Source organism: Bos javanicus, chromosome 22, assembly GCF_032452875.1.
Source record: "Bos javanicus breed banteng chromosome 22, ARS-OSU_banteng_1.0, whole genome shotgun sequence".
NCBI classification, from domain to species: domain Eukaryota; kingdom Metazoa; phylum Chordata; class Mammalia; order Artiodactyla; family Bovidae; genus Bos; species Bos javanicus.
The window spans coordinates 58,572,495-58,599,503 of record NC_083889.1 but is presented as its reverse complement, the minus strand read 5'-3'; the positions used below and the strand labels follow the sequence as shown (position 1 = coordinate 58,599,503).

General features: G+C 56.7%; 1 protein-coding gene across 1 annotated transcript in view; it reads right to left on the bottom strand.

The window, feature by feature from the left end:
* The window catches only part of NUP210 (nucleoporin 210), a 90,624-nt gene extending 64,293 nt beyond the window's left edge, over positions 1-26,331 (bottom strand). Inside the window, exons 1-5 of the mRNA XM_061397248.1 lie at positions 25,958-26,331; positions 11,531-11,667; positions 9,533-9,664; positions 5,076-5,172; positions 742-892 (exon numbers count right to left, since the gene is read on the bottom strand). Of these exons, the coding sequence (XP_061253232.1) occupies positions 742-892; positions 5,076-5,172; positions 9,533-9,664; positions 11,531-11,667; positions 25,958-26,130 (690 nt within the window). The 5' untranslated portion in view covers positions 26,131-26,331. The remainder of the gene's footprint in view (positions 1-741; positions 893-5,075; positions 5,173-9,532; positions 9,665-11,530; positions 11,668-25,957) is intronic.
* Between the last annotated feature and the right edge of the window lie 678 nt (positions 26,332-27,009).

Sequence of the window (27,009 nt, the reverse complement as noted above, 5' to 3'; positions counted from 1 at the left end):
GGAGCTCAGACCTGCCCCCCGGTAGCCCAGTTCTCATATCTCCACCCGGCTTTGTATCTACCACCCAGGAAACACGCCAGATCACCGCACGCTGGGGGCTGAGGTGGGGGTGCTGCGCTCCTGGGTCCCATGGGACTGTTACAATTGGAGAGACCATTCCTGGCAGGACCCCAGCCCAGGGCATGCACAGACAGCAGACCGACATGCCCAGCCTTCCTGGGAAAGTGGCCGGTCGGCCTGCCCAGAGGGGCCCCCAGAGAGCTCTCGGGGTGGGGGGCGGCACCGCCACACCCCAGCCTCAGTCGAGCCCACCTGACTCTTACAGAAAGCGGGGAGCACCCACCTCTGGGCCCCTGACTTTGGCAGCTGCTGCCGGACAACACGTCTCCACGCCCAGCTCTGGTGCCCAGACACGGGCTCTCGGGCTCCACAGGACCGGAATCAGCCAAGAAATTTCTTAACCAGCTACCACCCCCAGCGCTCAGCAGGAGGCAGCACACCCCGGAAGCTGACCTTTCTGGAAAGCAGCCAGCGGTTGGGGCTCAAGGCCGGGGCACAGGGTGAAATGGAGGGACCGCCTTGGGGGTGCAGCGATGCCGGCGCCGGCTCCCCGGCCACCTGGTCCCAAGCACAGCTCACAGCAGACCCTGGTCCCCACGTGGCATCTCCTCTCCACTAGCGGACACGCCAGGGGCCCGTGCATCCAGATGCCGCCCCAGAGCCAGGGCCGCCCAAGCCCACCTTGTACACGGTCTCCTGGATGCGCGCCTTGAGCTTGGAGCTGCCGGTCTTCAGCCCAGACACCAGGATGGTGTCGCCCTGCTTGGCCGCCTTCTCCATCTCTGAGATGTACGAGGGGGGGATGTAGGTGGACTCCAGGAATGTCAGGATGCTGGAAAAGGAGCGTGTGCTCAGCTATGACATGTGGAACCAGGAACCTCACACATTTCCTCTAAATGCCTCCTCTAAGTGCCTCCGCCACGTGCTGCCAGGCGCCACAGAAATGACCCAGTGGGTGTTGCCTAGAAAACCGTTCCCAGAATGTCGTGCCTCAGAACTTCCAGCGTCCCCGGAAACACCTGGGCTCTCAGTCCCTGGCCTGGCCCTTGGTCTGCACCTGGGAACCTGCATTTTATAAACATCCAGCTGTGATTATGATCAAAGGCAGCACTGAAATCTGAGGACTGCCCACTTAGCTGAGGGCTTCCCTGGTGGCTCACACGGTAAAGAATCTGTCCGAAATGCAGGAGACTTGGGTTTGATCCCTGTGTTGGGAAGATCCCCTTGAGGAGGGCATAGCAACCCCACTCCCATATTCTTGCCTGGAGAATCCCATGGACAGAGGAGCCTGGCAACGTACAGTCCACAGAGTTGCAAAGAGTTAGACACGACTGAGCGACTTTCACTCACTCAGTCAACTTTATGAAAAGCTTTGGTCTCACGGACGTGAAAGGTGAGCCCCGGGACCAGAGGCCCAGCCTGGGCTCCCCACTAGTCCCAGTGTCCTCTCCCCAGCCAGCTCCTGCATCTGGGAAACGGTTCAGCGATGACCCCTCAAGTGTCAGGAACAAGGGATCACGTTGCATCCTACCCTGGCCCTATGGTTAGGCTGTGGGAAGAAGGGAGGGAGAATTTGGGATGGAGTGGGACGCCAGAGCGCAGGCTGGTGAGCGGGGCCAGCCTGAGTCTTTCCTGACAGCCTGAGATCTATAAATAAGCCCCCCATCCCGCCCGAACGGGAGCAGTCAGACACGTTCATTCTCCCCAAGGTCTGCCGAGTGCTGCGGTGATTCATTTCCTCGTCGTTTCACGAGGTACTACGTGCTGAAATTCTTTTTCTTGCATACAGAAGAGCTTTGGTTCTTTTTTTATTTATCATTTTTTATTTTTCAGAGGGTAATTACTTAACAATATTGTGATGGTTTTCACCATACATCCACATGAATCAGCCATAGGTATACATACGCCCCCTCCCCACCCCACCCCTCTAGGCTGTCACAGAGCACCACATCTGGGTTCCCTGCATCTGACGTCATGACTGCCACTGGCTATCTACTTTACGTATGGTAATGTACATGCTAAGTCACTGCAGTAGTGTCCTTTTTGTGACTTTGCGACTCTATGGACTGTAGCCCACCAGGCGCCTCTGTCCATGGGATTCTGCAGACAAGAATACTGGAGGGGGTTGTCCTCTCCTCCTCCAGGGGATCTTCCCCACCCAGGGATCGAACCCGCGTCTCTGACATCTCCTGCACTGGCAGGTGGGTTCTTTGCCTCTAGTGCCACCTGGGAAGCCAAAGAATGCTGGAGGGGTTGCCACGTCCTTCTGCAGGGGATCTTCCCGACCCAGGGGCGGAATCCGGGGCTCCTGCATCGCAGGCAGACTCTTTACAGCCTGAGCCACCAGCTGCGTCTGCGTATGTCTCAGTGCTCTTCTCTCACACCGTCCCGCCCTCCTCTTCCCCCCGTGCCCACAAGTCTGTTGTTCGTGTTTGTCTCCTTTCTGTCCTGCATGTAGGATCATCAGTAGCATCTTTCTAGATTCTACATACGTGTGTTCATAGACGATATTCGTCTTTCTCTTCCTGACTCACTTCACTCTGTATAATAGGCTCTAGGTTCATCCACCTCATTAGAACTGACTCAAATGCGTCCCTTTCCACAGCTGAGTAATATTCCCTTGTGTGTATGTACCACAACTTCCTTATCCATTCCTCTGGCGATGGACATCTAGCTTGCTTCTATGTCCTACTTATTGTAAATAATCGCATGCTGAATTGAATAAAAGTCCAGGACACTCTGGTTCCAACTCTCAGCACTCCTGGACTGGGGTCAGCACTCAGCTCACATCCAGTGCTGTCAGGGGCCGCTGTCAGGGCAGGAAACAGAGCTGGTGGAGGGGGGCAGGCAGCCAGCAAATCCTGAACACCTAGTGTGTGCTAGGCCTGGTGACAGGCTCTCATCCCATCAACGTGCTCCCCACGTGGCACCCCTGGAGGCGGGCACGGTGACGCCTCCATCCGCTGGAGGAGGAAGGTGGTGCTCAGGTGGTCACAGTCCTTGAGGATGGCCACAGGCAGGACACGGCAAGGCCAGGACTGGGCACCGGGTCTCTCTGACCTAACACCTGCACCCTGGGCTTACAAGACAGAGGGAGTTCCAGAGCTCATCATTCAGGAGATGGAGGCTGACGGCCCAGCCCCCAAAGAGCTCTGAGCCAGGAGGGCAACTGGCTTACACGGTGTCAGGGTGTGAGGGTGTCTGCTGTGGAAATGGCCGTGAGCTGAGCCCCAGTGCTTCCTGGAGCCCTGAGCTGGACTTTTGAAAGTGTAAATAAGAGGTCAGACTCATAACTCCCCATAAAAAAAGTTATTAATTGCAAGGGGGTAGAACCTGGCAGACACCACCCTCCCCGAGGGATGGCAGAAAACAAAGTCAGTGCTGCATTATGATAAGATGCAGTGAGAATGTGGAATCTCGCCTCTGGTGATGTTCCTGCAAAGATGCAGAGCTCTGGGTCTAATCAGAGGGAACGTCAGATAAACGTGGAGTGGGGGAAGTTCTACAAAACATCTAGACTGCCATCTTCACGAGTCCCACCTCCCAGGAGTCAAGGAAGGACCAGGAAACTGGACCAAGTCCCCAGGCTGACGGAGACGAGGAGAGACAGGACAGCTTGAGGCAGGGGGCCCTGGGCTGCGTGTTTTGCTACAAGCGGGATAAACTGGCAAAACTCGAATGAGGTCAGGCATCAGTGTTAACGCCCCAACCGTGATGACTGTCTCGTCCATACGCAGGAAAACGTCCCAAGAGGTGGAAAACGCACGCTGGAATAATCGGGGTCACAGCCCCCGGGCTGGCTGCTTGCTCTCAGATGGTTTGGGGAATCCACTTCCTGTACCGACTTGCAACTTTTCTGCAGGCTGAAAATTGCTGCAAATCTTTACAAAGTAAGTCTTCCTCCCCCCAAACTGTATTTAATACAGCACAACGCAAGGCAGCATTTTGTTGTTGTTTAATCACTCAGCCGTGTCCAGCTCTTTGTGACCCCACGGACTGCATCACACCAGGCTCCTCTCTCCAAGGACTCTTCAGGCAAGAATACTGGAGTGGGTTGCCATTTCCTCCTCCAGGGGATCTTCCTGACCCAGGGATCGAACCCATGTCTATGCGTCTCCTGCACTGGCAGGCGGGTTCTTTACCACTGAGCCAGCTCCTATCAGGGGATATTAGCCCAGACTCCGGGAGCGCATGAGTGCCGGCCAGCAGAACCTTCCGCTGAGCCACCTCCTATCAGGCGATATTAGCCCAGACTCCGGGAGCGCACGAGTGCTGGCCAGCAGAACCTTCCGCTGATGGAAACGCCCTGTCCGCCCTGTCCAGTGCAGGCAACACCGGCCACACAGCTAACGAGCACCTGGTGGGGTCAGTGCATCGGGGACCGGAACCCCCCGTCTTCCCTGGTGTAAGTGTGAACGGCCAGGGTGGGGCCAGTGGCCACCACATGGCACGGTGAGGATTCCCACAGACCAGAGCAGTTCAAGTCCAGCTCCACCCCTTACCAATCCGAGGCGAGCAGACAGAGGAACATAAGCCACACGGCTGTTGGGAGGACCGGCCAAGTCAAGATGGGGAGCAAGTCCATCTCACAAGGCGTCCGTCTGTCTGCAGTACTGGCCCCCACGCCTCCTGCCCCGCCGGGCGCTGGCACAGGCGGCCTCCCATGCCTGGAGGCTGTCACAGCTGGAGGGACCTCCCAGCAGGGACTGTTACCCACTCACCCCACCCTGGGGCCCCTCCCTACCCCTCCAGCACCCCATGACAGCTCCAGTTATCAGGATGAACTTTCTCTGCCACAGCTGGACAGACCAGCGCCCTGGACAACGGCCCCCAGAACACACCCCGGGACAAGGCCCCCGCACAGCTGCTCGAGCTGACCACTTTGATCAGTCCCAGGCCACATCGGCCATCAGCCTGGGAACCATCCTGGGCTCCTCGCTGACGGGGCTGCTAACGGTGACGATGAGGGTGAAAGCCCCCAGCCCACCCTCCCTCCCTCCCCCTCCGCCTCTTACCGGAGCGCGTTGTGGGTGTCTGAGTAGCCATCAGCCTCTGTGTCCTTCACGATCGTCCAGTCAAAGACCAGCCCGGCCAGCGTGCTGAACGTGTTTCCTGCAGGACCGGAGCAGGGGGTGGGGGTCACACCCGAGTTAACCCCCCGGGGCCAAGGGGAGGGGCGGTGGACTCGGCACCACCCCCCACGGAGGAGGGGGCACCACCTCCAGCCTCCCTTCTGGAGGGGAAACTGAGGCGTAAGGGATCAGGGTCACGTGAGCGAGCGGGGCTGCACCCCGTGAGCCCAGGTCTCCCGGGGACACACTGTCCTGCCTGTGCGCCCACCACCCCTCGAGTGGGTAAGCGCTTTTCAGCCTAGACAGCGGCTCCTGAGACTGTGAGTCAGCCCCCCGTCCCCTCCCCGTGCTGGGAGAGGAACCCCGGCCGTCTGGTGTCACGTGCCCATCCTGTCTCCTCCCCGAGACGCCGAGACCCCCGGTCCCGGGGGGAGGAGGTGGGCCTCACACAGCTGGCCTCCGCTCTGAAGTCCTGACTGCCGTCAGCACGCCTTGGGCCAGACGTGAGAACAGGGGGAGCCCAGCACGTGAGTGGGCGATGCTCTCTGGAGGAGCAGGACCCAGGCCGGGTCTGAAACCCTCTGCAAACACCTTCTCAAGGTGAGGGCAACACCTAGTTCTGCTGCACAGACTCAGAAGTGGGGCGGGAGACGAAACCTGTGGCCAAAGGCCTGGCCTGCCCCGAGCCGCGGTCGCCTTTTCCCGGGTGATTTTGATCTTGCCCCTTTCCACTGGTTCCCATCATTTCAAATGAAGAAGCGCAACATATGTATCCAAGTTCACAAGTCCGTCGCCTTTTCCCGGGTGATTTTGATCTTGCCCCTTTCCACTGGTTCCCATCATTTCAAATGAAGAAGCGCAACATATGTATCCAAGTTCACAAGTCCGCAGATCCGGTGGCCTGGCCCTTCTTCCTCTAGTGGCCCGCAGCTGGCCCAGCCCCTCCGCTGGCTTGCCACACGCCCCAGCACACGCTACTGCCTCTCCCGCTCCACCTCAATCATCTCTGGATATTCCCCACCCGGCCAGCCCCCAAACAGAGCCTCGGGGGCCTCGAAAAGCTCTTTCTACGGTGCGAAGACCAAGGCATTTGGAGTCAGACAGGCCTGAGAGTCTGCCCCAGCCCACCTCCGAGGTCTACGGCTGTGGAGAAGGCTGAGAGGAGACGGCCTGCTGAGGACAAGGAGACAGAGGCTGGGGCAGGCCTCCCAGGGTCACTTAACCTGGAATTTGGCAACAGGAAATCCCTGTCTTCATCCATGTCAGTGGCTACGCTTGGAGCTCTGTTTTTCAGCATCAAAATCCCTTCCCACCTGCATGTTCAGATGTGAAGCGAGGGATGACTATGGGACCGTTCCTAGAGCAGAAAGCATCCTTTGGCTTCTGAAGTTTCGCCCACGTTGGGAGGTGCACACGCAGGTCAGTGCCTGGTTTGCAGGGCCCTGGTTCACTCGGGGCCCTCATCCCAAAGGGAAGGCACCAGGAGGCAAGTCAGACTTGGGGCAGTTAGAAGGAGGCAGAGGCAGCCCCAGACACAGGGTCAGATGAAGAGGCTCCCTTGAAGGGCACAGATACCCCAACGTGAGTGCAGATCCTCAGGGGCACGCAGAGTCCCTGCCCTGCAACTCGGGTTACACACGGACATGCCAGCTACCGGGGTCCCCCCTCTGCCAGCTGCTGAACCAACATGCTGCGTCCTGGCTGAGCAGGCCCCAGGAAATGGAGTCAGCATTTCCCCTTCCCGGCCCCCGACCCCCATGCTAAACCTCTAAAGCTGTGCCCAGATGTGCTCAGAAGCCGGGAGAGGCCAGGTGAGAGGCTCACTCTGGCCAAAACGCAGCCGCTGGACCGGACGGTCCTGGGACAGTAAAGGCCTTAGCTGTGCTCCACCGGAGACACCCTGGCGTGCCCGCGCCCAGCCCAGGGGGATGGAAGGTGGCCGTCGTCATGGGACAAGGACCACGAAGGAGAGGCCCAGCAGGACTCAGGACACCAGGGCACAGGGCACAGGAGGCAGGGCACCCCGGGGGCAGGGAGGGGGCAGGGAAGCGGCATCTCAAGTCCCCGAGGCTCCAAGTCCCAGCGGACCCCACTCACTACACACAAGCGTGAAAAGAGGGGCGTTAAAATTTCAAGACGGCAGCAGTGGAGCGTTAAATCAAGCCCGGGGCCCTGTGGCACACACGGCCCTGCGTGGAGCTGGCCCTGACGTCTGGGAGACGGAAGGAAGCCACAGGAGACAGCAAGCGGTCTCAGCACGACTTCTCAGAGCGGACAGCGAGCAAGGGCACCTGCCCGCAGCACAGGCTGCAGGACCCACACGGTCAGCCGGAGTTTGCAGGCTTGGGCGCTTGTCTGTTTCAAAAGTGTCTATTAGCCCTACTGTGTGCCGAGTGCTCACAGGAACGAAGAAATGCCAGGACCCCGTCTCTGGAGCTGGCACCCCCGCCCTGGTCTCAGGAGGGCAGCTGGAAAACGCTACGCAAACGTTAATGAACCATAATGGACCAAAGTCCAGCGCCAAACAGGGAATGGCGTGATCCCGACCCTGTCCAGAGGCAGAGAGAAAGGCGCCCGCACCCCAAGGCCGGGCCGGGGAGCGCTGGGTGTCTCACAGGGGAGGGACTCACCCCACCCCAGGAGCCCCAGGACAGGATACCACGGGGAGGCGGGGGTGCGGGCTGTGACCCGAAGGGCTCGGCCTCTGAAAGCAGAGATCCAGAAGCAGATGGGAAGTGCTCTGAGCAGAGCCTGGGTGTCAGGACCGGGGTGGGGCGTCTGGGGGACCAGAGCCGCCCAGCGCTGCCCAGGCACCAGCTGCTGGGAAAGATTAGAAAACCATGAACCCAGGACAGGCACCCTGCAGACCGCCTCAGGCCAAAAAATTAGACCCCAGACCCTGGCGCAGACCCCAGCACCCAGGAAAAACTCATCAGGAGACGGCATGTGGCCTCTCCAATTTCAGTCTCAAGGATGAAACAGGGTCCCGGCCTGGCAGACCCCACACCTCTCGAGGCTCAAGCATCACAGTTTCTAAGAAACTCTCCTGACCTGTGATCTCCACGCCCCGCCTCTGAGCTCCCTGGGGTTGCTCCCCAACCGGTGGACCCTTCACCCTTTGCCCCCCGTGTGATTACAAACAGCGCCTGCTGGGGTGCAGGTGGGGCCTGACCTACATGTGGACCCCCAGCCTGAGATGCTCCCCCAGCCCGGCTGTACCCCAGTACCTGGCAGAACTCCAGAGGCAGAACCCACCCCACTGATACCTAGCAGACTGAGCACCCACTGCACACCAGGCGGGGTGGGACCCTTCACCTCTGTTCACCAACGAGGGGAGCATCACTATGTCAGTCTCGCCAATCAGAGGGCAGTTCAGAGAAGGTGGGCAGCTCACCAGGTGAATGATGCAGAGAGGAAAGACGGCTTGGAGACACTCCAAAACAGGACTCTGACCCCAAAGGACATTTGGCAATGGCTGGGAGAGAGCCTTGGTTGTCACAGCTCAGGGGTGCCCCTGGCATCCAGGGCAGAGACCAGGGACGCTGCTGACCACCTGCCGTGTCCTGGGCAGCCCCCACCACAAAGGATTATCTGCCCCAAATGTCAACCCCACGAGCCCGAGAAACCGCGATCTGGAAAAGTGTTTCTAAAAGCAGAGGCTAGAGCAATCAGGGGAGATTTCAAAGACAAGGTGAGACTTGACTTGGACTGCAAGTTTTAGAAGCTCCTTTGTTGAAAAGATGTCTTTGAGCCTGACCTACTTTCTTCAACAAAACCTCCACCTACAAATACTCCCTTTGTTCCCTGACTAAGAGGTCGGGCTAGAGCCGGGGCAGTCCGCCACCCAGCAAAACAGACATTGTGAGAAGAATCCCAGCCCAGAATAAGTCAGTGCTCTCTTACAAACGGAAGGACGGTGCATGGGGCTGGCAGCATAGATGCACTGCCCACAGCACACACACGCGCGTGCACGCACACACACACGCACACACGCGTGCACGCACACACACGCACACACGCGTGCACACACACACACACACACACACACGCGCGTGTGTGCACACACACAATCTGCAGTCTGGACCAGGAAGCCCAGCCCAGCCCTCGAGGCCTCTGCGGGTCACGGCGCTGACCCTGCGAGCCGCTCTCAGCTCCCACCGCTGCCCAGACGATGCTGTTGCTTCCCAAAGATACGCTGCACCTCCCGGGTCCCTCTAGGCGCAGGGCCGACCTCCAGGCCCTGTGGAGTCGTGGCCGTGGCCTTGCTGCCTCCAGGGGCCTGGTGTCCATTCAGAGGCACTCCCAACCTGTAGCCGATCACCCTCCTAGCCAGAGCAGCCCCCCTCCAAGGGGAGAGCCGACCACAGGCAAAGGGAGGGCAGACAGCCCAGTGGCGTCACCTTCTGAGTCCAGGGCCTGGATCTTCAGCTCCAGCGGGGCGTCCTCCAGGTAGAGCTCGCGGGTGGTGGAGACGATCTGAATGCCGTGGATGAGGTCCACGATGGCGTCGCAACGCAGGACCTGGCCAGTGGCTGCAGGCAGGAGTGCGTGGTCAGGCAGTGGGGGGCCCACACCCCATCCAGCGCCTCGTAGGGTGGGTGGTCTCACACTTTGGCAAAGACTGGGGGTGACCAACGACCCCGAAAAAACAGGGCTGGAAGAACCAAGTCACCCTTAGGAGGCTCACTCGGCCTAAGAGTAGCCCAGACCAGGAAGTAAGGGCTTTGCAGGCACATTCATTGTCCATCTTGTACTTTTCCACCCTGGGCACCAGCATTTAAAGCTGCAGCAAGGGGCTTCCCTGGTGGCTCAGTGGTCAAGAATCCGCCTGCCAATGCAGGAGACACAAGTTCGATCCCTGGTCCAGGAAGATCCCACGTGCCGCGGGGCCACTAAGCTCAGGAGCCACCACGACTGAGCTCACGCGCCCTGGAACCCGAGCTCCACAACAGAGAAGCCACCGCACCGAGAGGCCAGGAGCAGAGCGACCAGAGGGCAGCCACTGCCCGCCGCAGCTGGACAAAAGGCCGACCGAGGCCCAGCGCAGCCCAGAATAAATGAGCGAGCACATGGGTTTTTAACATTGTGGCAAAACAGTTCTTAGACTTCCTAGTCTTGCTCAGGCTGTGACCACTGAGCTCCCCGACAAGGGCTCTGGTATGACGAGTTCGCACCCAAAAGGACGACGGTGCTCGGAACGCCTGTCCCCGCCCTGAGATCAGGAACTACACCCAGAGCTTGTGCATCTGCGAGTGTGTACACCGTTTCCGAGTAACACTATCAAATGTGTGCTAAGTCGCTTCAGTCGCGTCCGACTCTTTGCGACCCCATGGACTGTGGCCCGCCAGGCTCGCCTGTCCGTGGGACCCTCCAGGCAAGAACACTGGAGTGGGTGGCCATGCCCTTCTCGCTCTACTGTAAAAGAGTGTGTGCACACCCACAGAGGCTTTTTTACTTGCTCCATCAATAAGATACATGAATGGCGTTACGTGGAGAATCCTCTAGGGCAGAAGCATAACAACTTGTGATAAAAAGTCATTCCAACTGTTCTCCAGGCATCATATAAAACTACCTGTACACGCTTAACTTTCTGAGAAGGTCATTCAGCCTCATTATCAAAAGCCTTAACAATATTTACATAGGCTGTGACCCTGTAAAGCTGGGACTCCATCCTTGGCAGGAAATCACTTGAAAGAACCCAGAATCGTTGTCTTGTGTAACGTGAGTTTCTTATGTAACACAAAACAAACATCAGAAAACAGTCTGGATATCCAGTATGGGGAAGGCTCGATACTCAGCCATTAAAACTAATCCTACAACAAAATGGGAACCTTTTCATGCCATCTTAGGCGGGGGAAGCACAATGGAAAATTCACTGCTTTCTGAGCACTCTTTGCGGCCCCATGGACTGCAGCCCGCCAGGCCCCTCTGTCCATGGGATTCTCCAGGCAAGAATCCTGGAGTGGGGTGCCAATTCCTTCTCCAGGGGATCTTCCCAACACAGGGATCAAACTGTTACATCTCCGGCAGTGGAGGGCAGGTTCCCAGCACGCCCTGGGAAGCCCCTTATGACCATAATATGGTAAATTAAAGATGGGGAAGTGAACGCTGCACAAATCTCTTCATTTTGAATCATTAAGAGTTATTTTAGTAACAAATAACAACTTAGAATGGAAGCCCCCCTCCACAGGAGGGAAGCGGGACACGTCCCTGGCAGGAAGGGAGCGGGCTGGGTGCTGCTCACTTGGTGACCCCCACCCACTCTGCAGGCGTCCTGCGACCCAACAAGTGAAGAGGAAGTGTGCCCGACCACGGCTCCACAGCCCCAGCGGCCCGGGGTCTCAGTAGGGTGCTCCCACCTCCCCATCCCCGCCAGGGCCAGGCCCGGAAGCCCTTACCGATGTCCTCTGCGAAGATGATGCTGGTCAGGCGGGCGGGCTGGGACAGGCGGGCCTGCACCACCGCCCTCCGGGAGCACTGCTGCTCGTCCAGGCCCAGAGGCTCGATGCTGGCCACCTCCGGCCGGGTTGACAACCTGCAGCGGGAAGACAAGAACACACTCCCTGGAGCTGCTGGAGAGGCAGGGCTGCAACCCGAAGCCAGGGCCACAGCCTCCGTCTGCCCCAGACTCACAGGAGAGAGGGGCCAGGTTCTGCCAGCTTCAGACTCGGGTGAGCTGGGCGGCCAAGCCCCTCTGCTGGGAACAGGCTCCGCCCGCCCCGAGCTCATCCCACAGGAGACGGGACACTTGGAAACACCCCTACGGTCAACAGTCCTGAGAGGATAATTCCCTGGAACTGGAAATAACTATCAGTGAGGAATGTGCCTACAGCCCTCAGGGAGGAGGACAGGCCAGGTACCCGCTGATCTCTAGGCTGGGTCGGGCCCATGGCAGCTTCCCAGATGGTCATCTCCATCCCCAACAAGCGCTGCAAACCCAGAGCCTGCCCACGGGAACCAAGACAACAGGCACGACAGCCCAGCACACTCAGGGCCAAGGTTACGTGAAGGTGGGCAGAAGGGTAGGTAAACATTCAGACGGACGGATCCGCAGAATCCGTGACTTCCCACGGAGACTCGGGGCCTTGGAGTAACCGGCTGAAGGGACAGCGTGATGAGCAGGCACCCAGGGTTAGCGTGAGGTTTCTCATCTGAGACCTGGTGTAGCAGCAGTTTCCAGGGGAGTGAGATGCGGAGAGTGGGGAGGAGCAGAGAGGACGCTGCAGTACCGGGTGAGCACGGCCACTCGGGAGGTCAGGACGTTGATGCTGAGGTCAGGTGCTGAGGTTGGGAAGATGGGGATGCTGAGGTAGAGGAGACGGGGTGCTGAGCTCAGGGACACGGGGTGCAGAGGGCAAGCAGGCATTGGAGGCCACAGGAAGGAGCTAAGATTTATTCTGAGGACAATGACCAGCCCCTGGGCCATCTTGAGCAGGTGAACATTCTAATCTGATCCCCACTTTTCAGAGCACAGTCAGGACTGCCCTCCGTGTGCTCCAGGCGGGGAGGCCCCAGGGAAGGGCACCCATGGTCCCCAGGGCTGCGTGCAGCACCGTGGTGCCCAGCAGGGAGTGGGCACTCCCGAGGCATGGCTGCCGCCCCTGCCCTGGGCTTTCACTGCCTGCAGCCTCAGTGTCCTGTGTTACTCAGAAGGAAACTTGTACAGTCTGCTGTTAAAAGGCAATGGTGTGAAATATACCCAACAGGCGTCTCCAAGTCGATGCAAGCCTCTCCAAGCTCAGCACGGATGCTCAGACAGCGCGAACACGCAACACACAGCAGGATATAGCAGCGCCTCTACTCTGAGAATGAACCTCACCCCAGGCTGAGGGAGACGAACGTCTAAGCCCCCAGGGAAATGCATCTGTGGTCCCCGCACTAAGGGACATCCCCTGAGAAGAGTGCATTTCAGAGACCAACGGAGACAACAAACATTGAGCCCCGACAGGGAGAAGCGAGCAGGTCCTGGGCACAGCCTCGCCCCACACCACAGAACTGCAGAAGCTGTGTTGTTCCAAGTGATTTCAAAGGGCATCAGACCTCCCCACACGTGCACAGAGACACACAAAACTGATGAGGAAATTAACACCACATTGTAAATCAACTATACTTCACTTTGAAAAAAAAATCTGACATGGAAACAAGAACAGGAAACACGCAGAGATCAGATCTGAGACCAAGGAGACAAATGTGATGGAGGGCGCAGCTTGGATCCAGGGGACCCAGGGGTAAAGAAGGAAGCTCAGTGGACACCCTGACGCAACCCAAGCCAGCTGGACTCTAGTTAACTCAAGTACCAGGGCTACTGTTTCCCTTTCTCAACAATCCTGGTCCTGAAGGATGGTAACCGTAGGGGAAGCTGGGTGAAGGTACAGAGGAACTCTCTGCATTATCTTTGTAACTTTCCTGTAAATCTAAAATTGTTCCAAACTTAAAAAAATTGTTCAATGACAAGGGGAGTGAGGGATGAATAGGCTGAGCACAGAGAATTTTTAGGGCAGCAAAACTATTCTGTATGATCCTCCTCTGATGATACAGTCGCACACGTTTGGCTGGCTACAATGAATCGGTGCCGACTGTGGACAGTAACGGCACACAGACGCTGATTGTAATAAGGTGTCCATGCAGGTACAGCTTCCCAAGCGGCGCCAGTGGTAAAGAATCTGCCTGCTGTGCAGGAGACCTGGGCTTGATCCCTGGGTCGGGACGATCCCCTGGAGAAGGTCATGGCTACGCACTCCAGTATCTTGCCTGGGAAATTCCATGGGCAGTGGAGCCTGGTGGGCTGCAGTTCATGGGGTCGCAAAGCGTCAGTCACGACAGAACACGCGTGTGCACACACACACACACACACACACACACACATGCAGGCTCATCAGTTGAGACAAATGCACCATCTGGTGGGGGATGTTGATGGTGGTGGATGCTGGCGGGGGAGGGGGTATATACAGGAAACTGCTGTAATTTGGGCTCAATTTTTTTAATAAACCTAAAACTGCTCTTTTTAAGAGTCTGTTTAAAAAAAGTAAGACTGCTCATCGTCTTCTGCTTCTAACTTTGAGAAACAACGTGGGATGCCTCTTGTTCAGTGGCCCCGGGAGCCAGGAATCTGCACTATAAATCCCTCCCCAACCCCGAATCTCAGGCTCCTCAAGAACAGGAATGACAAGCTCTTTCCGCACTCCCTCAGGGCGGTGAATTAATCTCACTCTCCCAGTAAAGAAGTCAACACAGATAAGAGCAGGCTGCCCTCATTTAAGTCCAAGAGGCCTGAAGTCCTCCTCCCACACCCAGGCCCTCCATGAGTGGCCCCTGAGATGCCTGCAGCCCCCTGAGCCTGGCCGGGAGCACCCCACCCCTCATCCAGGGCCCCCAGGGCTGCGGGGCTCCGCTAGGTACAGGGACAGCCCTGAGCTGCCCTGTCCAACAGAAATACACAGCAAATCACATTTAAAATGTCCTCGTTGCCTTACTAAAAAGCAATAGGTAGGGATTCCCCAGGCCCAGTGGTTAAGACTCTGCACTTCCACTGCAGCGGGTGAGAGTTTGATCACTGGTTGATCTTAATTTTAATGACACGTATTATTTCACCCCAAACATCCCAATCATCCTTATGACCCGGGGGCCCCTGCATTTTGGACATAGTGAATGGCCCCGGGGCAGGCCTTCAGGGGGAGGAGAGCCCTGCAGATGGTGTCTAATCCCAGCCTGGCTCCCTGGGCTCTTAAAGAAGCCCCTTCTCTTCACACTTACGGTGGTGCAGCCTGGAGATAACACAGAGCAGCCAGTGCAGCTACCCACCCCCCACACACAGGGGAGCTCAGGGCAAGGGAGCCACGGTCCACCCTCACAGGGAGCTGGGGTGCTGGAAAACACACCCGTCACCACCACCCCCTCTCACCCGGCTCTAGGACCCCACATCTGAAGCTGGCGGGCTCATCCCAACCACCTAGAGGGCTTAAGACAGGCTGGAGGCGTGTCTCTGTCCCCCGCAGAGGGTTATTCTCGGTTACCCTGGAGGATGCTTGGAGGCCCGTGTGCTCTGGCTGTGCCTTTAAGAGCAGAGAGCCCAGCAGGGGCCTGGTGTCGGGTGTCCCTGTCACAGACGGCTGGTGTGAGTCAGTGGAAAAAGCACTTTAGAAGGCGCTCGTCAGGGATTCGAAAGGGAAGGGGACCCCTGGAACCCAAATTCAGAGTGGGGATTGCGGGCGGGGATGAAAACTAGGAGCGGGAGCAAAGGGGGCTGCAGGTCCACCCACAACGTCTCCTTACCGGAAAAAGCCAAACTAGCCAAACACACAAACTGCTGACAAGGCCCAATCTGACCTAGGAATATGGTGTTCACTGTGTTACTCTCTGTTCTTTTCTGTATTACTCTAACTTCTAAATAACAGTATTTCCCTGTCAACGTTAGACGTAACCTAGAGAGCTGCCGTGCCCTCGTTTTACGGAGGAGTGAAGTGTTGCCGTGAACGTGTTAGTCGCTCAGTCGTGACCCCTTGTGACCCCACGGACTGTAGCCCGCCAGGCTCCTCTGTCCACGGGATTCTCCAGGCAAGAATCCTGGAGTGGGGTGCCATTGCCTTCTCCAGGGGATCTTCCCCACCCGGGGGTCCAACCCAGGTCTCCCGCGTTGCAGGCAGATTCTTTACCATCTGAGCCTCTATAGCCCCCGGAGAGAAGACGGGCTGGTTAGGGCCTCTCTGAGGACCAGAGAGGGTCAGGACACAGGGTCCAAATGCAAACGTGGATGTTTCCTGCCGTTCGAATCACGTCTCAGTCCCTCAGAACTGTCGTGTCTGCGTCTCAGAGCTCTGGGTCACCCTGAGAGCTGCCCACAGAGGAGGCTGGCTCCCTCCTGGGCTGCGAAGGGAAGAGCTGACCATGTGTGTGCAGTTCTGGAAAGCTGCTGCCTCCGGGACCTGGCAAGAGAAGAATCACCTCCTCCACACAGGGAGGACGGGCCATCCTTCACAGACACGACGGTTAATCGCCCGACAGCCCGAGCCAGGCAGAGAGAGTGGAGATAAGGGGGGATGACAGGCAGGAGCCCCTTGCATGTGGCAAACGCAGAGATATCCAGACACGGTTCTTTTAAAAACCACAAGTGTGCTGGGGGCGTGCGGGGCTCATTTCACGTGTCAGTCTGGCCAGGACATGAGGTGCCCAGCTACTGGGTCAGACATTATTCTGGGTGTGTCTGAGGGTGTTTGGGGATGAGATTAGCACTTAAACCAGTAGACCAGTAAATGAAATTACGCTCCCCAGTGTGGGTGGGTCTCACCCACTCAGTTGAGGCCTGACTAGAACAAAAAGCCCGCGCTCGTCTATGCTAAGTCACTTCAGTCGTGTCCGACTCTTTGTGACCCTGTGGGCTATAGCCCGCCAGGCTCCTCCATCCAGGGGATTCTCCAGGCAAGAATACTGGAGTGGGTTGCCGTGCCCTCCTCCAGGGGATCTTCCCGACCCGGGGATCGAACCCACGTCTCTACGTGTCCTGCTTTGGCAGGCGGGTTCTTTACCACTAGCGCCATCTGGGAAGCCACATATATATCTCCTATTAATTGTGGGTCTCTGGGGAACCTGACCAATATAGGGAGGGCATAGAAGATAATGAAAGGCATTGTCTACCCTGTGTTAAGCCCAGAGCTAAATCCTTCGATCCGTCAGATTACTTCACCCTCCAGCAGACACGTGTGGATAAAGCCAAACTGAGACTCAGAGAGGTTGAGTAATTTCCCCAAAGCACACAGCCGTGAGTGGCAGGGCCAGGGGTCATAGCTATGTCTGTGTGAGCCCAGATCACACAGTCCTCACACCACACGAGTGCTTTCCCCAGAAACACACGGCACCACAGAGCAGCGAGGCCCAGATGAACTATGTTTGGATTGAGTCTTTATGTCTTTTAATTAGCACACATTCATCTTTACTGTTTCAGGAAAAACAACTGTATCAAACGTATGAGCTCCTAAGTGTTAATACGGAGGAGCATCTCCAGTGTTCACAAAGGTAGTCATTTTGAAGGAAACAGTTCTAGTACAGGCAGGACATTAAAGAACCAACGCGGGACAGCAGCTGAGTGGCTGCAGTCTGGGGAGGAAATACCAGCGTGCATTCCTGGGGCAGCTGTGAGGGGCGGGGTCTGTCCATCAGCCGCCGTCTCCAGGGTATCTCAGACAAGGACCGAGTAGCCTCCACAAGGCTGGCCGGAGCGCTAACAACCAGACTGTGCCCACGCTGCTTGGGGAGGACCCAGGCGAGGAAGGCACGGCAAGAGGGAAAGACACCATGTGGGCCGCAACGGCTTCCCCAGCCTGAGCCTTGCGGGCTCAGACCCGGCCGGGCACTCGACAGAGAAGACAGGGTCCGGTGGGGCAGAGGGCTGAGAGGCCCACGTGGGAACTGGCCCCAACAGCCAGGTCATTTGGATACAGCCTCGTGTTTGCCAAAGAAGCAGGTTCAGGCTCAACGGCTTTTCTGCACAAGAGCCTTCCTCTGCCCCCAGTTTTTCTGTTTGCTGTTTTAATTATTTAAATTTTTCTATTTATTTTATGTTGGCTGCAGGTCCTTCGTTGCAGCCCTCGGGCTCTTCTCTAGCTGCGGCCCACAGACGCAGTCGACCCGTGGCGCGTAGCGCCTTAGTTCTCTAAGCAGGTACTCACACCCACGTCGCCTGCACTGGAAGGCAGACGCGTAACCACTGGACGACCAGGGAAGGCCCTGCCCCAATTTAAACGCACTGATGCCGCTGCTTAGAAAGGAGGAGAGCTGCTTCAGCCTGTCCATCCGTCATCCCGTGCATCTTAGCCAGAGGTCAGCAGGCCTGCCCACCCTCCCTGCTCACCCTCCCTGCTCACTCACTCGCCCCAAGGCCCGCAGGAGGAGCTGGAAGGCCCTCCCCAGGCCCCAGGCACAGGCGGTGCTGGCAAGACGGCCCTTTTCTCTGCTGAGAAGGTGAAGGCCTAGGACAGCAGGGCGCTGCCACACACCAGCTGTGTGACCTTGAACAAACAAGTCAACCTCTCTGGGCTTCCGTTTCTGCATCTGTACAATGGGAAGAAAAATGATACCTGCTGCAAAGGGTTGGGGTGGATTAGATAGGATGATAGACACCTTATCACAGGGCCTCGCAGAGTAAGCTCTCAAACTCAGGAACCAGGAGCAGGTGCCCAAATGAAGCGCTTGTGGCCCTGAGGTGTTTGGCGAGATTCCAACCACAAGAACTTTTGATTTTTAGAGGGAGGAAGAGAACAGGGGTCTTTCTAGATTCTGATCACTGATGCCTGACCTGTCCATCCACTTCCCTGAGTGAAGCCTGACCCTGATCCCGGCTGGCAGGGCCCCACCACCAACCACACACAGACATCCTCAGAAAGACCGCAAACATTCGGGTCAGAGGTGGGTTTCCCGGCTGGCGGGAGCCTGAGGCTTGACTTCCGCTCCAAAGTGCTCCTTCCCCCCAGTTCCCCTCCCCCCGCCATCCCTGAGCTTATGCTGACCCCACAGCCGGTTCTCCGTGGGGTCCCTAATGAACTCATTCATTCATTCACAAATCCATATTTATTGGGTTTTGTGCAATGTTCCAGGTACTGCCGAGGCACTGGGAACACAGCAAAGTACCAGCTAAACATTAACCCCCTGCTTCACGGAGCTTACTTTTTGGGAGGAGGAGGAAAGAACAGACAAATGAGTGCGAGAAGGTGAGCTCTCAACCAGGGCTGTGGACACACAGGAGGGAAGGGCTGCGGCTTCCACCCGGGGCTGAAGGGAGCCTCGTTCAGGCGGGATGCGTGAGCAGGAGGGGCCACCACCAGGTCCCTGAATAACCGCAAGAAGGGCATTCCGGCAAAAGCACAGGAGAGCACAAAGGCCCCGAGACCACGGCAGGCATGACCCTCCTCCCCGTCAGACTCCCTCGGAGACCGAGCGGAAAGACAGAGTCCACGGCGTGCTCATTTCTTGCCCCCGTTGCACGCAGCTAAGACCCTGGTGCCAGTTTTTACAGATGCCCTTTAACAGGTCGACGGGCTTCCCTGGAGGCTCAGATGGTAAAGAATCTGCCTGCATTGCAGGAGACCTGGGTTCAATCCCTAGGTCAGGAAGATCCCCTGGAGAAGGAAATGGCAACTCAGTCCAGTATTCTTGCCTGGACAATTCTACGGAGAGAGAGCCTGGTGGGCTACAGTCCATGGGGTCGCAAAGATTTGGACACGACTGAGAAACTAACACTTTCATTTCATTTTGTTATGGAGTCTCTTCTACTCCAAATTTGCCGCATTTTCTATCATAAGTGACTCTTGAATGCTCTGCACATATTGAGACCATTATATGGCTTTTCTTCTTCATTTGGTTGATAGAAGAATTGTTTATTGTCGGTCAAGCAATTACACTGATTGGTTAGTATTAAACCAACCTTGCATTCCTGGGAACCAGCCCCAGTTGGTCATAATACATTACTCTTTTTATATTTTTCTGGATTTGATTTGCTATTTTGTTAAGGAATCTTGAACTCTGGGTCTGTGAATTTCTTTGTCTTGTAATATTTGTGCCTGGTTTGCAATCAATGTAATGTTGGCCTCATAAAAATAAGCTAGGAAATGACTGTTCTTTCTCTCTTTCCTGAAAGAGTTTATAAAGGATTTGTACTATTTCCTCCTTAAATGTTTCACAGAATTTACAAGTGAGGCAACTCGAGCTTGCAGTTTTCTTTCTGAGAAGGTCTGTGACTATAAACTTAATTTTCCCAAATATCCTAAGTGGACAAGGTGTTCTGAGAACCCTCCCCCAAGTCCTGCACAGGAGTGGGGCGGGGGCACCCCACGGCTGGGGGAGCCTGGGGTGCAGTGCTGATGGCCTGCAGCAGTGTTGCTTCTTTTCCTCCAGAATTTCTCACCCACATTCCAGCAAGACCACCCCTGCCCCCTGCCAGATCACAGCAGCTCCCATCAAGGGCCCCAGCTGAGCAAACCCAGGGTATACATGCCATCCCCACCCCACCCCACCCCCACACACACACAGAGCCGGGTAAACGTGCACACGTGGTGTCATTCCTGCAGGGGACCCGTGTTGGGTTTTGGCTGCCCAGCCTCCGCCCCCTCCTCAGTAACAGCACCCAGCTTTTCTGTGGGTGCTGCTCTTCTCCACCCTCAGACCATGAGGTTCCGGGTACCCATGCTCCTGGGACACTGGGAGGCCTGGTCAGTCAGCACTGTGAACCCTGAGCTGGAGGGGTCCAGACCCAGGGTGTGCCTCACCAGCCCCCATGGGGTTTGCAGGGCTGGAACTGCTGTCTAGGGAGCCCCAGGCAGAGGTCCAGACCTAGGACCTCAGACCAGGCTCTGCTGACCTCACTGACCCCTGTGTGCAGCCTGAAATAAACTCTGCCAAAACAGTGTTTATTTAAACTTTACATAACTTCAAAGTTTATTTAAACTTTATTTAAACTATTGTAGTTTGAGTTTCCTGTCACATGCAGGCAACTCAGAAGAGTCTGCTGCTGCTACTGCTAAGTCACTTCAGTCTTGTCCGACTCTGTGCGACCCCATAGACGGCAGCCCAGCAGGCTCCCCTGTCCCTGGGATTCTCCAGGCAAGAACACTGGAGTGGGTTGCCATTTCCTTCTCCAATGCATGAAAGGGAAAAGTGAAAGTGAAGTCGCTCAGTCGCGTCAGACTCTTAGCGACCCCGTGGACTGCATCCCACCAGGCTCCTCCGTCCATGGGATTTTCCAGGCAAGAGTACTGGAGTGGGGTGCCATTGCCTTCTCAGAAGAGTCTAGCCAAGTGAAACCCTGATTGAATTCTTCAAGACATGTTGTCTCATTTCATTCAAACTATTGGTACTATATTTTTTAAAAAAGAAAAAAAATGTCATTTATTATGTGCTTATTATGTGTCAGGCACAGAACAAAACACAGCACAAATATTTTATTTGCCTCCCAACAATCCAACTGAAACTTCCATATGATACCCATGGAAACAACAGCATGGATGGGATGTAACTTGCCCAAGGATACATTCCTAGAAACACCTCAGTGAGGCTGGTCTCTAGACCCCTCATCTGGACACCTCCCTCCCCTCTTGTGATAAATGCACCCAGATTGTTCAAGACAGAGCCAGCAGACTCCCTCTACCTGTAGTTGGACACAGGAGCGTCCAGCCTGACAGACCTCAGTGAAAAACGACTCCATGTCCTCAATTACCCCGACCCCACTTACATCCTTAATCCTGCTTCTCAGTGTGCTGTCCACGTTCCGAAAACCCTCCTGAAGGAACCTGAGTAAAACAGCCATTGATGAGAAGGCCTGGCACATTTCCTGGGCATCCCAGGACTGAGAAGGCACAAGTCTGTGACTTGTCTTTTGTTTTTTGAAGTGGGCCTTTTTTTTTTCCCCAGTCTTTATTGAACTTGTTACAACATTACTTCTGTTTTATGTTTTGGGGCATTTTTGGCCAGGAGGCATGTGGGATCCTAGCTCCCCGACCAGGGATCAACCCCACACCCCCTGCATTGGGAAGCAAAGTCTTAACCACTGGACCGTGGGGAAGTCCCTGTGACCTGGCTTTGAACTTGGGTCTGCTCAGTTCCCTATTTGTGCAGTGGGTGGTCACTCTTGAGGTGTTTTGTTTTCAGGATTGAGTGGAGAGTAACACGCAAAATATGCAAAGGAATGAGCAGAAAAGCTGGTTCTGCTCTTTGGCTGCCTCGGCCGCCCCCACCTGCAGTATTCAAGCCCCTGCCTTCGGACCTGGGTGTCTGGCCGCCCACTCACTGTGGCGGCTGCCTGGACGCTGGCGCCTTCCCCAGTTTGCAGCCCCTCTCTTTCTACATCCAGTTATATCCAAGTTACCCTCCTATCATTATCCTACTTTAAAAAAAAAAATTGATTCTTCTTTATTGAAAATTTACTTTAAAAGTTTTAAAGTACCACGCCCTTTAGGCCACGCCCTGAGGCATGTGGGATCTTGGTTCCCCCAACCAGGGATCTAACCCACACCCTGCAGTGAAAGTGCAAGTCCTAACCACTGGACCAGCAGGGACGTCCTGCAGAAGTACTTAAAGAGGAAACTGTCTATCACCAGTGTAAACAGAAAGCCTATATGGTTTGCCATCCATCTGAAGCAACATAAAAACAAACATCAGTCCAAACACTGTTGCTACTTCCAGGGATGGGGTGAGGAAGGAAAAAGGCTGATATCACCTGGTGTTAAGGAGACAGACTGTGGAAGTCAGGGCTGGAGGCGGGGAGGAGCGTTAGCGGACCGGGACTCAGTCTCAGTTTGGGAAGATGAAAAAGTTCTGGAGATGATGGCGGAGACGGCTGCTCAACAACGTGAATGTAGCTGATGTCACTGAGCTGGACACTCAAAGACGGTTACTTTAATATGTGTATTTCACGAATTTAAAAAAAAAAAAAAGAAAGAAAAAATAGAAACATGTTGGTGCCAGAAATGAAATTTATCTTCAGGGTGTCTAACCGGACATGGGAACCCAAGGACAGGGGAGGTCAGGAGTGGAAAAAGGAGAAGTGATGGTTTTGCAAAGAAGAGGTGGGTGGGGGCAGAGGAAGACACAGCCCCCCTCCACCCACTGCCTAACCGTCCCCCCAACACACACACACACACACACACACACACACACACGGAGGCAGAGCTCACAGGGCGGAAGTCACCACAAGAGCAGAGTGGGGTGAGGGTCAGGGACAGGAAGGGAAGCAGGTCCACTCGGTAAACACACTTGCCGTCACCTCCTTCTGTGGGTGCGGGAGGGGGGACCCGAGCACCCATGGGAGGGCCAGGACCCGTGGGCCGGGTTGGGTGGGAGGGCCACAGCCAGGGTCACCAGCTCAGCAACCCACTCCAGTACTCTTGCCTGGGAAATCCCATGGGCAGAGGAGCCTGGCACGCTACAGTCCATGGAGTCATAAACAGCTGGACACAACTCTCCGACTGAGCAAGCACCCAAGCAATAACATGAAATATCAAAAAAGAATCAGGAACTTGTCACAAAACCAGCAATACTGGTGTGACGGGAGGGGTTCAGTCAGGTCTGGCCAATTAGCCAGAGGCTGCACATCCCCAAAGAGCATGGGTCAGAAGGCACCATTCCCTGTCCCCTGTCCCCTTCTGTGGGCTCTTGCTCGATGGAAACCACCACTCAGTCCCCCAGAGCACCTCCCTCCCGAGGCTTGCACTGACATGTGAACAGTTTTGACTTGATAATCTCTACAGTTCTCCTCACCTTAAAATTGCCTGAGTATTTGATGCTATAAAATCAAGAAACAGGAAAAGTAAACTTAAAGCCTCTGGCTCAGGTATGCAATGATCCAGAAAACTGGGAGCTGGGCTGAAAATTCAAAGGCTGAGCAAAAACTCCCCCAGGGTCCAGGGGCATTCTCACGTTCTCTGTTCTCCACCTCACAGACTTCACAGTGACCTCCTGGGTGAAGAAGAAGGCGGATAGAAAGCTTGCCTGCACACCCACTCTTAAAGTTCCAGAAGAGACTCTTCAAAAACTAAAAACAACACCTGACTGGACTAGGAAGAGCGGACTGAAAATAAACATTTCCAACGCTTGAAGAACAAGATTTTCCCGTGACGTTAAGGGAGAAATCACAGCACCAAACACCTCCGAGACACTTAAGCAGTCTCACATTTGCTAAAAAAACTATGGATCAGATTCAAAACAAGTTATAAGGTACTTAGCACTCCTCTGATGCATCAGAGATTAGGAATTTTGTTGTTGTTGTTTCTCCCCTTTCTCCTAAGAAGCTAGATAGGTAAATTAAAATCCATCAGTTTTTCCAAAAAAAGCAGTTAGGGGGAAAAAAAAAACAAAACAGTTGTTACTTCAAAAACAAAAAACACAGCTCTAGAATCTCAGGAAGTAGCACACAAGGACATCCGAGGGGGCTCGTTTGAAGCCAGCTGTTGGTAATAGTCGGCTTCCTTTCCCTTGCTCCCATGTCAAGAGAAGAGACATCCTCAACCAGAGAATGAGCACAGTCTCAGGCCAAGTCTGGCCTGACAGCTGATCCCCCAACACCAGTCAGAGCCCTGGACAAGGATGTAGAGAAGTTAGAGCGAAGATCAGCCTCTGATACCAAGCCAGAAACACGACCCACCAGGTGCAGCAGGCACTAGCCCGAAAATGCATTTGGCTAACCTGGACTGTCGTTTCAGGAGACCTTCAGAAAACAAATAGGCACTAGTGATGCATGCATGGGGGCTCCGTGGGTAAAGAATCTGCCTGCAATGCAGGAGATGCAAGAGATGCTGGTTCAAGCCCTGGGTTGGGAAGATCCCCTGGAGGAGGGTTTGGCAACCCACTTGAGCCTTGCTGCCTGGAGAATGCCATGGACAGAGGCGCCTGGCGTGCTACAGTCCATGGGGTTGCAAAGAGTCGGAGACGACTCAAGTGACTCAGGAGAAAGCAGTCGGAGCCCCAGCAGCATGCTCCGTCGATGTGCACGCACTACTGGCCCCACAGACTTAACACACGCTGGACTCTGTAATGCGATCACACCTGTTACAGTCTAGCCTGGAAACAGGCAACCAAAGGAAGGAGCAGGGTGTAGCAGTGGGCGGCACCCCTCCCTTTCATCTCCAGCAAGGTGGCAGGGAGGTGTGGTAGAGCCTCGGCCACACCCAGCACTCAGCACCCCGCTAGGAATAGGAGTGGAGGCCACTTCAGGCCGCCTTCTTCTCCATCCGAGGGATGGAGCGGCTGGACCGCATCACCCAACCACCTTGGGGTGAGGCGGACCCCTCGTCTCATTAGCTCCTGGGGTTCCCAGATCACACCCCCCACAAGATGCAGAATTCCTGAGCCCCCAGCAAGCTAGGAATCCAGGCCAACCCTGCTCTGTGGGCAACCTGGGGTGAATCACCAATCATTCCTTTGCATCTTTCATCTGTAATGTAGGTGTAAGTGTTAGTCGCTAAGTCCTGCCTGAGTCTTTGTGACCCCATGGACTGTAGCCCACCAGGCTCCTCTGTCCATGGCATTCTCCAGGCAAGAATACTGGACTGTGTTGCCATTTCTTTCTCCAATGTAGGTGTATCATGTGTTAAAAACCAAGGGTTTGTCCGAAAGATCTCTCATCAAAGGCTTACATTCCTTCCCAAGACGCTGCACTGCTGACTCAACTCCCACGCACACCTTCCCGGCTTGCCCACAAGCCAGGTTCCCACACCAGTCCGGCGCCAGGAACGAGTCACCAGACAAACTCCAGCGAGCTGCCTGGGTCCCCAACCCAGGGCTCTGCAGGGCGCCAACTACCCCTCCCCGAGCCTGAAGGAGAACGGGGTGCGACCACGTGGACGCGCATCCCGGGCCGGCAGCTCTCCTCTGCGACCCTCTCCACCAGCAGAGGGTCCCTCCGGAAGGCCCGGACCAACAGGCCTTCGGAGACCCTCAGCAGCGCCCGCCAGACGCCCTCCGCGAGTCCAGCCTACCGCTGGGCTCCCGGCCGCACCCCCGCGCCCCGGCAGGCCCCCTCCTGCCCGAGCGCGCCGAGGCCCGGGCGGCGCCATGCGCAGTGGCGGCGACCCGCGCGCACGCCGCCGGGTCACGAGTGGCCAGTAGCCGGGGCAGTGGCCGATCGGCCGCCAACCCAGGGCCCGAGAGCGCGCGCCGGCGCACCTGCTGCGCGGGCCTGCGGGGGAGCGCGGCTCCCCGCCTCCCGGCGCCGGCCCGGCCCGAAGGCCGCGCGCCGCAGGCCCCGCCGGACCTGCCCGGGGCCGCGGCCATCTCCCGCGCCCGCGCACCTGCAGCGCGCCCGCCCGGCCGCCCGCGTCCAAGGCCCGCGCCGGGCCGCGCCTCACCAGCGGTAGCAGCCCTCCGAGGCCTCCAGCGTGAAGTTCACGCGCGTGGCCCGCGTGAAGGGCAGCAGCACCTTGGGGATGTTGAGCTTGGCCGCCAGCGCGCCGGGGCCCAGCGCCAGCAGCCCCGAGAGCAGGAGCAGCAGCGGCCGCAGCGCCCGGCCCCCAGCCGCCATCCTAGCCGCGCTTCACCTCTCGCGACCCGGTGCCCGGCGGCCCGCGCGCTCCCCTCGCGCCCTCCGTCCCCGGTCGCGCGCGCCCGGCCGGCAGGTGATAAGCGCGGGAGGGAGTGGGGCGGGGCGAGGGCCGCGGCCCTAGGCCACTTCCTGGGCCCTGGCGGGACCTGAGCGCGGGAACTGAAGGGGCCGGGCTCCCAGCCCCAGCCCCGGGCCCTGCGGGGCGGAGCGAGGGGCTGGGGCGCGCGCCGGGGCCCCGCGGTGGGTGGGTGAGTGGCATGGGGCGTGCGCCCGAGTCACCGCGGGCAGGGTGAATACGGCGCCGGCCTGCAGGCCACCCCTCGACCACGCGGGAAGCGCTGCACAACGGTTTCCTGGCCTCCACGTTCAGACCCCTGGTTTCAGACTCCTCTCTGCCACCTGCAGCCGTTCACTGGGCCCCGTGCAGCGCCTCTGGCCAGTGAGCCTGGCCAAGGCCCGACAAACAAGTCAGCTGGGCTCTTGAGACCTCGAGCTGGGTCAGAGGAGACCCCCATCAACACGCGAAGGAACAGGCTCCCAGGAAATCCGGAATGTGTACGCATCCTGGCCTAGGCATCCAAAAGAGGCGCCCAGTTCCGCAAGTATAAGCCACCTGCGGAAGTCCTGGACGCTTCTACCTCCCCCCAGGGAGGCACTGTGACCCCCAGTTCTCGAGGAGAAACAAGGTGAGTTGGCCTGAAGGCCGCTCAGCCACGAAGGACAGCGCCGAGGCTCTCAGACCCCAAAGCCCAGTTCTCTGCGCTGCACCCACTCTCTTCCTTCCGGAAGCCACGGGGAGGTTACTCCAAGGGCAGATTTAGGGGCCGACACCGCCAGCGCACATCCTGCCGCTCCTCT